Source organism: Mercenaria mercenaria, chromosome 1 (assembly GCF_021730395.1).
Source record: "Mercenaria mercenaria strain notata chromosome 1, MADL_Memer_1, whole genome shotgun sequence".
NCBI classification, from domain to species: domain Eukaryota; kingdom Metazoa; phylum Mollusca; class Bivalvia; order Venerida; family Veneridae; genus Mercenaria; species Mercenaria mercenaria.
The window spans coordinates 46,282,110-46,298,790 of record NC_069361.1 but is presented as its reverse complement, the minus strand read 5'-3'; the positions used below and the strand labels follow the sequence as shown (position 1 = coordinate 46,298,790).

Sequence of the window (16,681 nt, the reverse complement as noted above, 5' to 3'; positions counted from 1 at the left end):
CTCAAATAAAATGTGGACAAGTTATGGAGAACAGGTTAGTCCTGATACAATGGGCAAATTGACTATCATTTATAATTAAATTACTGTTGAAAATGGATAGTTCAACAAGAGCTTTAAAGTACGCTTATAAAGAGTTTGTCTTATCATGTGAGTTTTCTTTGATAGTAATTAAGTATTGCCCAAATTGAATAATGGACTAGTTCATTTTAGAAATTTAGCAGGCTAAGGATTAAAAACCCATACAAGTCATGAGGAATTATAATGAAAAACAAATCAAAGCTGGACTAAGCTTCCTTATATGATATAACTTACCCAGTTTTCATGAGCTTTTTTCTCATTAGCTGCAATCTGAAAATGAAAAAAAAAAAACCATTAAGATATGTACTGAGTCTTTCTTTATAGTTTATTTAGTCAAACATCTATGTGACTGGCTTCCAGAATAGCAACAGAATAATATTTTTTTCAAAAACAGATGCAGTCATAAACCAGTACTCTTAGTCCATTTTGATGAGTATTATAAAATTTCTCCTATAAAAAACAAGAGCACCGCCTAAAAGTGTAATTGCTCGTCTGCAAGTGCTGGTCAGTATGTAAGGAAAGTGTTCTAGTTCAGAATTTTTAAGTACAAAAAGGGCCATAATTCTAACAAAAGGCAGGTTACAGTTATGGTTCTTCGCCTACAAAGTCACCTAATGATTATAAATAAGTGTGTGCAAAGTTTCAAAGCTGTAGCTCTTATAGTTTTAGAGAAAAGGCGGACCTAAACAAAAGTTTTAACAAGAAACTAAAATTTTCTGAATACAAAAAGGGCCATGATAATTTTGACAAAATGCCAATCAGAGTTATGGTTCTTGACCTACACAGTCACCTAATGATGATAAATAAGTGTGCGCAAAGTTTCAAAGCTGTAGCTCTTATATCTCTTTTACCAAGTTGGGAAACTCTTTGCTAAAAGTCTGCAGTAATATGACTTCCAAGGTAATAAGTTTCAGGAAATTCCATACGTCAAGATTTAAAATTATCTGTGAAAAAAACAACAAGAAAAAAACAGCTATGAAACCTGTGATCTGAAGTCTCTCTCTGCTTTCGAAATTTCTGTCTTGAGCTCTTCTATTTGCTGCCTGCAATCATAGATTTACTTGATTAAACGTACATCACTTGTTTTAACACGGGAGTGTCCATTTTGCAAAAATAAACATATCGGTAAACAAAAAATGATTTATAGAATCCAAAACCTTGATGAAAAGCGATGTTTAGCAGCTCTTTAACAATCTTTCTGTCAGGAAAGAACAATGACTACTTGTAGAAGTGAGTACAATGCCTAATTTTATACCGCTGACTCACCGGAATACCACACTTTGACATGTGACATGTTAACCGGTCCAGTCGTACTGAAACCAAAATGACCAGTCCAAAAACTATCGTGTCAAGTGAGGAAGTTAGTAGCATCTTTACATTTATACTGCCTTTTGCATGAACTGACCAAGAATCGAGCCAGGATGTCCCACCATTGAGCTATCACTATGATAACAGAGGAAACTAGAGCTATCACTAAAGGTGATGAATGTACCCCCCGCATGCACTGACACAGTACATTGCAATTTAACGCACACAAGATTGCATAATTATGTGGACTGTGTGTATATAGACTGTATGTATACAGTATAGTAACAAAAAACAAAGTCCCATAACTCTGCAGAATATTTATCTAAAAGAATGTAAACATGCACCATGCACAGCTAGGGTTGGTACTGATCACTTGTGTGAAGTTTCATTAAATTGTGTGTAAGGGTTTGGTAGATTAGGCACGCACAAGATTGCATATGCACACTGTATGTACATAGTATATTAACAAGAAACAAAGTCCCATAACTCTGCAATTTTTGTCGCTGAAAGAACCTTACATGCCCCATGCACAACTACTGTTGTTACTGATCACTTGTGTGAAGTTTCATTAAATTGTGTCAAGGGGATGAGGAGAGATGGTGCGCACAAGATTGTGTCTATGTATATAGTATAGTAACAAAAAAACAAAGTCCCATAACTCTGCAAATTTTTTTTCTGAAAGAACCTAACATGCCCCATGCACAACTACTATTGTTTCTGATCACTTGTGTGAAGTTTCATTAAATTGTGTCAAGGGGATGAGGAGAGATGGTGCGCACAAGATTGCGTCTACGGACAGACGGACAGACAGACAGACAGACAGACAGACAACCTGAAACCAGTATACCCCCCCTTACAACTTTGTTGTCGGGGGGTACAAAAAGGAATTCAGCACTTTACTGAATAATTTTTCTAAGTAATTATAATTGGAGCTGCACCATGAGAAAACCAACATGGTACATTTGCGACCAGCATGGATCCAGACCAGACTGCACATCCGCGCAGTCAGGTCAGGATCCATGCTGTTCACTTTCAAAGCCTATTGCAATTAGAGAAACCGTTAGTGAACAGCATGGATTCTGACCCGACTGTGCAGACTGGTCTGGATCCATGCTGGTTGCAAATGCATTATGCTGGTTTTCTCGTGGTGCGGCTCATTTGTTAACAAAATTCTTATCTAATTTGTTTACCTGTATGAGTCATTCTCTTTGGATAGTTCCTGTGTAATGCTGTCTGATGACTGGAGTTTGGATATATTTTGGTTCTTTAGCACCTCTTGTTCACCGAGTTGTCTGTAGAACAAAACTCAGCTTTTACATCAACATATACAACCTTTAGCCTGCTGATGGCAAGTGATTTTGTCTTTGTGACCAGTGCAGACCAAGATCAGCCTGCACGTCCCTGTATGGTCTGCACTGTTTGCTATTCAGTCAGCTAATTTTCAGTGAACACCCCTATGAATATTAAGTGGTGCTGCCCAAATTGAATAATGGCCCCGTCCATTTTAGAAATTTAGCAGGGTAGACGTAAAACTATGTTAAAAGAAGTAAAAGGATGGCATGACACTTTATCATTCATCCTTGAAATATCTAATTTCTACAGGGATTTCTTTTTTTGGTTATACATCACACAACGCAATTATACGTCACATGGCAACTTTCCAGCTTTTCATGGTGGGGCCAGGTGCCCTGCCGGGCACCATATCGGGTGCATTTAGGTAGAACCATCAACCTTCTGTAAGCCAGCTTACTGGCTTCTTCACATGAGCTGTGCCATGGGAAAACCAACATAGTGGCTTTGCGACCAGCATGGATCCAGACCAGCCTGCGCATCCGCGCAGTCTGGTCAGGATCCATGCAGTTCGCTTTTAAAGCCTACTGCAATTAGAGAAACCGTTAGCAAACAGCATGGATCCTGACCAGACTGCGCGGATGCGCAGGCTGGTCTGGATCCATGCTGGTCGCAAAGCCACAATGTTGGTTTTCTCATGGCACGGCTCACATAAAGAATTCTACACTACAAGCGAGGTTTTAAAACCAAAGCAGTGAGGGACAAGTGATTCGAAGTCAGCATTTTAACCATTCTGCCAAAGGGGCCCCTTATTTCCACTTGTAAAACCATGTGTTAAGGGCTTTATGATACGGCTTTAATGCCTTTTTTCACTAGTATTTCAGCTAAAAAGTTGTAATGGTAGCCAGTAAAGCGACCATATCCTAGACTTCCATACAAAAGTAAATATATTCTGCAGTCTGCCAAGTGAACAATTTTAAAACTGACTGCGAATACAGATTCAATTCCATTTACTTACCTAGTTAACTCGGCCTCTTTTTCTCTGAAGTATTTAGAAAGCACCTCTAATTTAGTCTGAGCCTCCTGGCATTGTCTCTCTGCCTTCATTTTGTCTGTCTGATTACTCTCAAATTTACGCTTCAGTAACTGAACCTGGTCTGAAATTAATCAAGACATATTCAAGAGGGATTAATTTTCATTTATTTCACATTTTTTCAATATCATTTTGTGAACATTCAAACTTTAAGTTAGCCAACATATTCATGAAATCATGTACTTTATTTTAAACTAATGTACATTTTAATCTGATACCACACACCAAAACTACTAATAAGTATATATTCAACAGAAAGAGAGTTCTATGGAAGTCCCATCTTTTCTATCCTGTTGGATTACTAATGCTACATCAGTCTATGTCTTCTATAAGTATAATACAATGAAGATCAAGTAAACCACGCCACCCACCTCCCCAATGTTACAAAACAAAGTTTGGAGACCAGTCCAAAAATGCAAGCTTTCTATTGGCCGATTTCAAAATTGTAATCAAAAACAACCAATCAGGTGCCTGAGTTTTGAGACTGGTATCCTAATTTGCTTTTATTACCTCACACACAGGATAAATTAAGACATTTTTTTTAGGGAGTAATGTAGTAAGCGGAGAAGCCACTGTTACTGCTTCATTCATAAAACATGGGTATATATAAGCAATATTACACAAGCAATGGTACCTTCAAGCTCTTTCCGGGACTCTACCTCTATGAGAAGTTTATTTTGAATAACATCTCTTTCCTCCTCCACAGAACGTAATGATGCATTTACCTGCAAACATTAAAAACAATTGCTAAACTCTTGTGAAAACTAAGTACAAAACTTTGTTATACAGTTAACACTTGTGCTAAAGGCCACCTATATATAAGCAACCACATTTTCAAAAATATTCTCTTTCTAATGACTTGTATTAACTGAAGGCCTAAGTAAGAGGCAAATAACCAGTTCAACTGAGTAGTTAATTAAGACATGTTTCTGACTTCTATGTGCAGTAAATCTCTATACATAATCATCTGCTGAAAAATGGGCAATAAATTACATCTGTGGCAAATGGGCAATAAATTACATCTGCAGAAAATGGGTAATAAATTACATCTGCAGAAAATTGGTAATAAATTACACCTTCGAGAAATGGGCAATAAATTACATCTGCGAGAAATTGGCAATAAATTACATCTGCGGAATATGGGCAATAAATTATATCTGCGGAAAATAAGTGACAATTCTTATGGAGTTGTTACCTATGTGTAAATCTACATGTTATAAACTTCGAAATTAGGTTTCAAAAGTACATACTAAACAGGTACAGCTAAATAATGGGAAAATTGCAATGGCTGAATTTGGACACCTCACATTTGAAATAAAGAACAAAATCCAGCAGAATCATGCATACTCACACCAGTATCAAATTGCAATCTCTTACACTTTAAGAATATAATACTTCTGAAATTACAGTTTCATAAGAAAAGATAGTTACCCTGGATACGTCCATCATCTGCTTGAGTTTTTCTCCAAGGTCAGGACTTTCTTCTGAAAAATTAACAGTAATTGTCTGAGCCATAGAAACTGGCTAAGATATGTATTAATAACTTGTTAGTTTTTATATACAACTGTGCAGATGCATGTTGATGAAATAAATTGCAATCAAGGTCACTTCAAAAGCATCGAAAGATTTTCTGCAGCCGAATGGTTTTAAGCCTTTGACTAAGTATCACAAGTCACTCAGTGCTGATCCTCTAGGCTCTGTCAACATGGTCAACATCTAATTCTTCCATGTTCTCCAAGGGATTCATCCAGCTGAATACACAAGTTTAGAGGTTTTACAAAAGTCAGTAACTGAAATAATTCACAGAAGAAAACCAGGGTCCTCGAACATTTTTAAAAGCTGGAATATCGCTGTTATGATATTGGCCAATTGTGTGACTTCCTCTAAAAATATCTGGCACAGTGCCAAACTCTCACTCATGTGTATAAAGTTAAACACCTTCATTCTCTTCTATGATTATCCACTGACTGCAAGTTTTCCAATAAACACTGCCACTTGTAAAACTAATATATGCTAAAGTCCCTCCAAAATAACTATTAAACACTCGCACACATATACATACCTTTCATTTAAGAAATAATTTATAGCAAAAGAGTGCTTTATCACTATTTATGCATGATGGGCGGTTATATGTCGGGCGTAATAATTGCACGAGGGCGCAGCCAGAGTGGAATTATTTGTACGACGTATTACCGCCCGAGTGTATAAATAGTGTTAAAACACTATTTTGCTATAAATTATTTCAATTCTAATATGCCCTTAATCTAAAACAGTAGATAAAGTATAGAAGTGCTCTTTCTTGGTCGCAACAAAAACTTTGACGTCACTGAACGTTAAAGTGACGTCATTCTAGCATAAGAGGGTTTTAACAGCGACAAGCATATTAGAATCTTTTATATGATACAAACAGCTACAGTTGCTGAAAGATATATATACCTGTTTCTTCCTTCATTTCATCCTCTCCCTGGAATGCCTTCACTTGCAGGAAACAATCTCGTAACACCTGTAAACATAAACATACAAACACCATTTACATTCATGTAAAGTAGTCAATAAATCTTCTTTTTATCTAGATTACCCATATTCTTTTCAGCTAAAGAGTCAAATGAGGACAATAAGCCTCTAGTGGAACTTCTATTCTAGGTGAACCATCCCATTTAAGGAACATTCTATTACATTTTTCACATTTTATATATTCTTTTAGGAATTTATTTATTTGTTTCTTTGTTTTTTTGTTCTGGGTTTAACTCCGTTTTTCAACAGTATTTCAGTTATGACATTGCAAGCAGTAATCTAACCAGTGTTCCTGGATCCTGTACCAGTACAAACCTGTTCTGCCAACTTCCCCACATGAATCAGAGGTGGAGGATGAACGATACCAAACATAATGTCTTCTATCAAATCGTCACGGAAAAAATACACCTCACCCAGGGAACGAAATCACGACCCCGCGATCCGTAGATCTGCGACCTCCCTACTGAGCTAAGTGGGCAAGCTAGGGATTTATTTAAGGTAAAATAAAAAGGTTCAATACATACACAGTTAGATCTCTAATAAAGCTGTGTTTTACTACTGCCTTCTATAAAAGATGGTAATTACCTCCCTTTAAGATGAAAATATTTACAAACTTCAAAAGAATTTCCAGGTAACATTTCTATCTGATAGATATTGGGATATTTCAACAACATAAACCATAAGGAAAGCTTTAAAAACTGCAGTAAGCTTAAGAATAAATGTATTTTCAAATCAAGATAAACAAAAGGAAGATAAAAATTATTTCACAAACTTGCATTTCAAATGATCTGGCAACACAAATCGTTGGCAAGTGTGATAAAACTGCTCTTAATTTTGTAAAGCACATGTATGTATAAAACATTTATACTTCAGCTCAAGTAACTCTAATCATGGTTGTGCAAAAGTTTAGAAAAATCAATTTTTAACAAAATCCCCAGAGAAAATCTAACCTATTTGTAGTGCTCAGTAACAACTTATCAGTATACTATAAAGGATAAATGTTTTGAACAAATCCATTACATGACCCAAATCAGATAAACCAGCTTTAAACCAAAAGACTCACGATATAAAATATGCAAATTTCCCCACCCCATTCTTTAGTTCTGACTTGGAAAGAGTATTATATTGAAAATCTCACCTCTAATTCATTTTCTTTAAATGCCAAGTCTTCCTGCATCCTCTTTGACTCTGAAGAGAACTGTTCAACTTGCTCTGTGAGATCTTTTACCCTGCATTATATATAACAGAACACTAACAATCTCTCTTTGTTCAAATCAAGCACTGCTTTTAGTTAAGACAGTATTTAACTTACATAAAGCAGTACATTAAAAACTCCCAGTATTCCTGGCTGTGTATACATGTACTTTGTTAACTTTTTCTTAGCAAGTAATAAAAACTTCAATCTACAAATTAGTCATACTTATTCTGAATGGTGCCAAACTGATTCCTTGGTTGTACTCATTCCTTTTCATAAATTTTGTGGCGAAAAAATCAACTACAGAATAGAAAGATGTGCAAACAGTCTGGTAGCTCGGGTGGTAAAGCACTAGAATGGTTTTCTGAGGCCAGGGTTCGAATCCAAATTTAATTGCTACATCATAAATGTAATCATCCGAAGACTCCAAATTGACTCTTAAAATCAAGTCACAGAAATATTGCTCTGGTCATGAAAAAATAGGAGTCATGTCTTTGAACCATTGACTTACTTTTCTGACCAGAGAACAGCTTCATCTTGAAGTTGTTGTTTGCTGGTTTCTAGCTGTTGTATTTGTTCTGACAGGGACTGTATTTGTTGTAGACTGAGTCTCAATTCTTCTTCCTTCTCTCCTAAACCTTGACTGGTCTGTAAAGTATTTAGAAAAAACGCCAAGTTTGAAGACCAGTCCAGGCATTCCAGAATCTAATTGGTTGTTTCTGAGCACAATTTTGAAATTGACCAATGGCAATGTTGCATTCTGAGACTGGTCTCCAAACTTTTAAAGATTTATAATCTAGAAGCTTGATCTAAGAAAATGCAAAGGTTTTAGTTATAATGGGTAAAAAGCTATTTTTCCAATGGTTTTCAAATCTTGCAACTGTACTTAGTGGATTCAATTCAGTCTAACACTGTGAAAACACTAAATTCTGTTAGCATATAATTTCATGGTAATAGTCCAAATAGCTACGACATGTGGAGAAAAATACATGAATTTCAAATTTTACCGACAACAGAAGGGATTATTTATATGGTCCTGAGGATTTTTGAGGATTGACAAGACCACAAAATCCACAAGAACTTAAAGTAAGTCCCCTACAAACAATAACAATTTAATAGTATTACTTTAAACACCTGTATTTATTCAGCAATGTCAAAAGAGTTCTCCGTGTGTGACAATATCATCACATGATAGATGCACATTGTCTCACATACAAATAAATTTCACATGCCTTTACTTATAAACTATAAAGTGATTCCATTTCTACTGTTGTAACGATATACTTCATAGCTATATTTCAAATTATAATAAGAATAAAGGAAATCTTAAATATAACTACCTGTATACTTGCATTTACCTTTTGTAATCCTAGTTCTGCATCTTGTGCCCTCTGGGTAAGTGACTGTACCTCAGCTTGGTAGTTCTGTAGCTCGGAATCCTTGTATACAACTATCTGAGATTTCTCCGTGACTTCCCGTCTGTAATCCTCTAACTCCGTCTGTACCTCAGATAACTGTTTCTTTAATGATTCATTGTAGAGCTGAAATATACACAACTCACTGACTGAGATAAATTACTCTAGTTTGTACCAAACTACCACATTCTATAGAAATGTTGAAGTTTATTGTAAAATCATTAAAATTTTGTGAGGAATTAAATTTCATGGTTTTTGAGGTTGTTTCAATCCACAAAACTAAATCCCAACAAGCAAATAAAATTTCCATTTCTCTGCTGTTCCAAAACGGAAATTTCAAATTCATATTTCTATGAAACAACCGTTTTCATATTGGTCAAAACCGCCAAATTTTATGAACATGAAATTAACTGATTCAACAGCATTTGAATCACTCCGTCAATCCCAATCCTTTTCCTGTTAAAAAGTCAGCACAGGCATCGTGTAATCATCGAGAGTCCAAATCCACAAGCTAACTTTTACATATCTCTGACAGACATCAGGAAAAAAATTATTATAACATTTATATTAGAGGCATATTATGTAAATAAATAATGTTTACCAGTCCAAGCTGTTATGTGGTACAAGAAACTCTTACCATCGATTTCAATAAATAACAAAGTACAAATAAAGAAAGGATCTATTCCAAAACAAATTTATAATTCAGAGTGTCATGGGTAACCAACCTTAATGGTTTTAAGGTCTGTTTCAACAGTTCCTGTAGTTGATTGTTGGCTGTTTAATTCTTCCTGCATTTCTGCTACCTGAAATATTTATAATCATGTTACGAAAGTTTGAGACAAACTCCTGAAGTCCAACAGTAGCATTTTTTCACTGTGTTACAACCACATGATGAAAGAACCTTATGATTTCTCCAACTGGGCATAGAGACTATAGTTCTCAATGAAAACTGCTTACATTGAGGTCTCTTGTTTTACACATACAGTGATATGTACAATCATTTATAATAACGTGCCATGCCACAAAAATACAACTTCAAATTTGAAGGCAATGCATTTGCAAGAACTTCATGAATGTGTATGTCTAAATTTTATGAAAATGCAATATTCTAAATTATGTTTTCTCAGACTCTTACTAAATTATATAATAAAATCTGAAAACATTCATTTTTTTGTTCTGGGTTTAACGCTGTTTTTCAAATTTCATTTATGTAACGGCAAGCAGTTAACCTAACAGGTGTTTCTGGATTCTGTACCAATACAAACCTGTTCTCCGCGAGTAAACTGCCAACTTCCCCACATGAAACAAAGGTGGAGGATGAATGATTTCAGACAAAATGTCTTTTGTCAAATCATCATGGAGAACATACGGCCCACCTTGGGATAGAACTCGTGACCCCGTGATCTGTAGATCTGCACTCTCCCTATTGAGCTAAGCGAGCGGGCTTAAAACAATCATAAAAATACTTTTGAAGGACAGAACACAGCCAAGCAACATAACAGCAGACTTGTTTTGCCCGAGTCTGTTCATGACTAATGAAATGAGCTGCGCCATGAGAAAACAATGCGCAGGCTGGTCTGGTTCCATGCTGGTCGCAAATGCACTATGTTGGTTTTCTCATGATGCGGGTCAAATATGCAACATTGCTCACACCCCCTAGCACTGGCTTCTCTAATTGCAATAGGCTTTGAAGGCGAACAGCATGGATCTTGACCAGACTGCGCAGATTGCAGACTGGTCTGGATCCATGCTGGTAGCAAATGCACTATGTTGGTTTTCTCATGATGTGGCTCAAATATGCAATATCGCTCACACCCTCTAGCACCGACTTAAGCCAAATTCTATTACAGCAACTTTAAATATTCCCAATAATCCTAAAGGACAAGAAAATATAACCACACTGAGTCCAAAGCATGAAATCTCTAATTTAACAGTATAAGCTGCTGTGCACTTTACCAGATTCTAAATACATTTACATGCAATGAGTTTGGGGCAGTTTTTTACCTTCTTGTTTTTGATCTGTAGATCATCTTCTAAGTTTTCTTTTTCTTTTGTAGCTATAAACAACTTCTCTTCCAGGTCTCTTATTACAACTGAAATGAAATTGTACTTGTGACTATTTTAAAATCATATCATGTTTCACTGAAACACAGATAGAATGAAAAAAATCTAACAAAGTTAGTTCCTAATCTTACCTGTATGCAGACTAATAAAGAGTTGCAAGTTGGGTGCAGCACTGAATCTCCTGTGAATTTTTCATTTACATTGCATCTTTTAATGGCAAGAAAAGCTTAAGGTACAAATGTACCACTTCATGCACTATTTTAGGCATAAACTGGCACCTGGGCAGAACCACCAATCTTCCGCAAGCCAGCTTTATGGCTTTGTTTCATTGTACAACAACCAAAGCAAGGCTAAATTACAAAGAAATGACAAGAAATTGATTCAAAGACAACAAAAATAACCTCTCATTAATGAAGGCTCCTACCAAAGATATCAGCTATAAAGAAGTTAAAACATATCGCATTTGCTAAACACTTTCAGACAAAGACATTGACAGTACACCTCTCATCATCAGACATAGTTCTGATGTTCTGTTGCTATGGATAAGTTACTAAATGACAGTTGAAACTGTGAGCTATAAAACTTTCATTAAATTAAAGTCTTACCAAGTGGATCCTTCCTTCCTGGTTGCTTCTTCTTACTCTAAAATATTACAGAAGAAAAGAGTAATCATAACCTTACATTTCTGAAATTGTCGGACAAATTTCAGTTACAGGATGATTTCATTAAAAAAATGAAATTTAATACAAAAAAATACATGAAAAATACTGCTATTTCAGTCATCCTTTTCAAATAGTTTCTCTTTGTTCTACATGTTCATTTCATAAACTTTGAAAATTATGAAATTGATCCTATTCAATTCATATGTTTAGTTTTCCTTTTCAACTACTATTTCACTTTTTTGAAAAAAAAATGCATTGTATAAATAATAATTTCATTTCAGCTTGCTAAAATTTCTGATACATATTCAGTAAAAAACAAAAAAGTATGGACAGACAGGATCTTCAATTGTCTGTTTGCATGAAAAGAAATCTTTTAGCAGTATTTTAATTATTTACTGGATTTTAGGTGCCAACAGATTCCATACCAACACTGAACTGTTCTCCACAAGTATATGACAACCCCCTCACATCAAGACATATTTTTTCAAAGGATCTAAGAGATTTACCAGAGTAAAAGAATTTCCATGTATATTTATAAAAATCTTCATTACCTTACACATACATCCCATACAGGTTAGCAGTGCTACAACATTTGTAGAAATCATAGAGACAAGCATTGTTATTGTTGGTGACAGTCCAAGGGGCTCTTGTTCCAAAACTGTTTGCAGAGAGGGTGGTAGCTGAAAATATATTAATCCATGACACACTGTATATTTATCCACCAGACACTGGTACACTCAAAAAGATCTCTCATCCATAAATGTTATATTCATAAAATTATCAATGACCCCCTCCCACTCTCACACCCAATCCTGAGACTTGGAATTATTGTTCCTTCAGTAAATAAATTCCAAACTGTTCTTTCTGTGCACATCAATGGTCTAGAATCATAAGGTTGCAAGTGTTACAATTTTTCCCTTGACAAGACAACCATATAACTTTTGCACAGTAAAGGTGATTTCTGTAGACACTGGAACAAATGAGCTAAACTGAGAACAATGTATACAGTATTCCAGAGAACCTTGATAAAAGTAATGGACACATGGGTAAAATGTTAATCAAAAAAATTATGTCCCTCAAACACATACTTTGATGGTCTACAACTTAGAATTTATATCATACTTGCTGAAGTACAGAAGAGAACCAAATTCAAATAAAATTGGTTGTAAAAATTACTAATATTTAAAAGTACACTTACCATATTGATTAATGACTTGAGGTATGGTTCCAAAATTTTCATGAAGTTATCATCTGGTTGTTTTAGCTCCTCATCCAGCTCAGGATCTGGAACTTTCCTGGATAACAAATGTTCAATGTAAGGATCAATTTGTTCAGGTGTTTCTGTTGTTGGAAGTGTGGTAGAATCGTCTAAAGAGCCCTCAGGAGCAAATTGTGTCCATTCACCTTGATTCTTTGGAACTTCTTCAACAATCTTTTCCGTTACTTCATTATTATTCTCATCTATTTCAGGTTTCGTTTCTGCCTGTCCCTGAACAGCTGGTTCACCTTCAGTAGTGGTTTCTTGACCATGCACATCTGTTTCCACACTTGTTTTAGCAGAAGCTGGTTCTGTTGAAAGTGGCTTTCTTGATATGAACACATCAGTATTGTATGCATTCTGATCCAAAGAGGGTTGCACCAGATCCTGCACAATATCACTTACTACTGTTTCATTGTTCTCTATAGGTAATGTTTCAAAATCAACTCCTATACTTTTAATAGGCTGAGTATGTGCCTCTTCTACTTTCGAAGTAACAGCATTGAAAGATGTGCCAAGAACACTGACTTTATCTGAAGGCATGTTTTCTTGACCAGCTGGTCTCTCTGTAACTGTCTCTGATGCCTGGATGTAATCAGGGGCATTTGTCTGAGCCTGCTGATCTTTCTCTGTTTTAAAATCCTGAGCATTAATAATATCCTGTTGCATACCTGTAGGTAGCAAGGTCTGTTCAGCCTTCACTGGTATATCAAACAGTTTTGTAGGCTTCACATTGCCTGACGGAGTGTATAATCTATTATCCACCACAGAGGTGCTTGAGATTATTTGTTCTGTTGCTTCTATGTTGTCGGATGTCACATCATCTCCAAAGTAATCAGCGTCAAATGTGGTACCATCAATAACAACACCTCCACCTTTAGTTTCGTCCTGCACTGGTTCAATTGTATCAGTCCCTTGGACAGCGGAGCCACTTGTTTGCACAGTCATTTGCTGATCTATCACACTTGTATCGACTTGTTCAGAGACTGTTTCTTGCATGGTTTTAGTCACTGATTCAACAGTCGATTCTGTTTCACTTATTTGAGCTTCAGTACCTGTCAATAGTGTACCTTCTGCTCTATCTCTGGCTTCAGTAACTACATCTACAGGTCTAGTACTTTCTGGAACAGAAGATGAAGTGTCTGTATTTGGTTCATTTAATGTTGGTGTAGCCAGAATCGACATCATTCCAGATGCTAGTTCTTCAAATTTACTAAGGTCTTGTTCATTGATTACTTTTTGGTCTTTAGTAAGTTCTTCATCAACATTAACACTGTGTGGTCTTTTATCCCCATGAATATTAGTCTCTTTATCAATCTGTTCTATTTCTTTAACACCACTATCTGAAGAGTCAATCTGTTCCTTCAGTTCATCTTCATGTTTGTCTTTTTGTCTGTCTACCCCTTCTGAAATTACTTCTCCTTTATCATTTATAAATTTCAGATCATCTTTACCATTTTCTATACCTTCTGAGGTAACATCCTTTACTTCTTCCTTTACATCTGCCATAGCTTCAACGACTTTTTCAAAGTTATCAATGATCTTCTCTGCATCTTCATCATCTTTATTAAGTTTTACTGTCTCTTCGTTTCTTTCTATGTTCATTTGGTTGTCAGAAACATTTTGATCCACATCATTCCCTTCCCCTGATTGCTTCTCACTATCCACTGAAACACCATGACGTGTATCATCTACATGTACATCTTTGTCCTTATTCTGATCATTAGATGGGTTTGCAGGTAAGTCTTGATTTTCTTTACCTTCAGTTTCACCATCCTTCTTTTGAAATGGACTCATAACAGCTGAAATGAACAAAGTATAACAAAATATGAGCGTATTCAGAAAGAAAATTAAACAGACAAACATGACATTAGTAAGAATCATGTTATTAACATGTACAACAATACAAAAATTTTAATTAACCACAACTTACAGTTTACTAAACAGAGCAACATTTTAATCCCTTTTTGAACTACAGAAAAACACCATATGTTGTATAAAAAGACTAAGTGATTCAGCATCAAATTTTTTCATATTAGAACAAGTAATTACCATATAGCGGGTTAGTTCTGCGGTCAAAATATTCTACGTTTTGGCCCTAAAAATTGCTGAATAAATTTTTGCTTGTTTTATTTCTGCGTTTTCACAAAAAAGGAAGAGAAAATTCTGCATTTCCGATGCTAAGAAGGAGGTAATTCTACGCAAAATGCGTCTTCGTGAGAATGACTAGCGTATGAAAAACAATAAACTAATGAGTTTAGCAGAGTATACATGTATTCCAATGCTAGCGCGGTCAGATGGTGTGTATGATGCATATTTGTGCCTAGATTTAAGGGTCCTTGCAGTTCCAGAAGTTCCCGGGGTGGACAGAGAAGAGATTACATTCCGTAATTTATCATTTACTTCCTGAAGCACACTATCGCCAGTCAGATCCTTTACCCGACTATCAATTCAGTATTCATCGTAAGATACGCATTCTACCGTGTTTAAGGCAAACAAAACTTGTACAAAATACAACTACAAACTACAGTATATCCGGTATAAAGATTGTATAAAGGTTACTAAAGTATAGGAAGTAAGTTCTTCACAAGGCACTATTAAGAATAATTTATGTAAAATTCACTCAGTTTATTTTATCCACGTTTTCTGTTGGATTAACAGTTAGCACTTTGACTGACCACCACACTCAATTATATTATTATCAGTAACTGATAGATGGCGATGGTAATTTTCAATAATTAGATATTGTGAACTTCGGATTATATCTGGTAACAAAGCGTGAACAAATTGTGAGAAAAATGCAGATTGTTTTGCGGTTTAAATTTTTGCTTGGTAAAAATTCTGCTGGAAATATTTTTGCGATTATACCGAGAGACCGCAGAAACGCAGAAATATCCCACCCGTAGAAATAACCCGCTATACGGTAGCAGCAAAAAAAATCTGAAAATGTCCATCATTGAAAGGTTGCAATTTATTTACTTCACTTTAATTTGTAAGTCTAGAAAATCTCCATATAAACAATAGGCTTTTGCTAAAATTTGAATGATATATAATATATAATATGAACTTCTTAATTGCAAAAAAAAAAATCTTTTAAGGTAATCATGATTTCAAATTTTAATCAAATGTAAAACAGATTATTGAATGAGCCTGTATAGTCGTTGTTTTAAAATAAGGCACTTTTTTAAGTAGCTCATGTGTTTAACAGTGTCGGACTTAAAAGCAATAATTATTCACCACCAGTGTTAAGGTACCATACATTTCTGCTAGTTTTATTTCTCTTTCACTCTTGAACATCAAAATTTATAGCTTTGTCATATCTGGCCATAACGGACATTTATTATCAAACAGGAATTCTATTGAAATTCTACATCCTGTGAACACTAAAACATGTTGTTTCATTTAATTTCAAACCATTTTTTCAGCAATATTTCAGTTATACAACAGTGGTCATTTCAACCTAGCCAGTGTTCTTGGATTATGTACCAGAACTGACTTTTTTATCCTCTGTAAGTTAACTTCTCCCTATGACTCAAGGGAGCAGCAGGAGTGACTTAAGACTGACTGTCTTCTGAAACTGAATATGTGAGCAGTCTGGGCCCACTACCACGCATTCTCATTTGACATCAGTACAGCCAACTACAGAGTGGTTCAAATAAGCTTGAAGCTTTTGTCACGAGCTAAAATAAGTTAGTAAAAACCAAACTAACAGGTGAGCCTTTTTAAAAACATTTCAAAACTTTACTCTTAGAAAAACACTTACAAATTAATGTATTTGAACAAAGCCATGCATAATAAACATGC

At 35.4% G+C, this 16,681-nt stretch overlaps 1 protein-coding gene across 7 annotated transcripts in view; it reads right to left on the bottom strand.

Moving 5' to 3' along the window:
- Window positions 1–16,681, bottom strand: part of LOC123539806 (transport and Golgi organization protein 1 homolog) — a 60,239-nt gene that overhangs the window by 18,465 nt on the left and 25,093 nt on the right. For all 7 annotated transcript variants that reach the window (XM_053546503.1, XM_053546483.1, XM_053546477.1 and 4 more), the window contains 15 exons: window positions 12,818–14,679; window positions 12,171–12,299; window positions 11,563–11,599; window positions 10,898–10,986; window positions 9,619–9,696; window positions 8,837–9,019; window positions 7,990–8,126; window positions 7,422–7,512; window positions 6,206–6,272; window positions 5,201–5,253; window positions 4,404–4,494; window positions 3,695–3,833; window positions 2,577–2,678; window positions 1,061–1,121; window positions 313–348 (listed from right to left, as the gene is read on the bottom strand). In XM_053546503.1, the coding sequence (XP_053402478.1) occupies window positions 313–348; window positions 1,061–1,121; window positions 2,577–2,678; window positions 3,695–3,833; window positions 4,404–4,494; window positions 5,201–5,253; window positions 6,206–6,272; window positions 7,422–7,512; window positions 7,990–8,126; window positions 8,837–9,019; window positions 9,619–9,696; window positions 10,898–10,986; window positions 11,563–11,599; window positions 12,171–12,299; window positions 12,818–14,679 (3,155 nt within the window). The remainder of the gene's footprint in view (window positions 1–312; window positions 349–1,060; window positions 1,122–2,576; window positions 2,679–3,694; window positions 3,834–4,403; window positions 4,495–5,200; window positions 5,254–6,205; window positions 6,273–7,421; window positions 7,513–7,989; window positions 8,127–8,836; window positions 9,020–9,618; window positions 9,697–10,897; window positions 10,987–11,562; window positions 11,600–12,170; window positions 12,300–12,817; window positions 14,680–16,681) is intronic.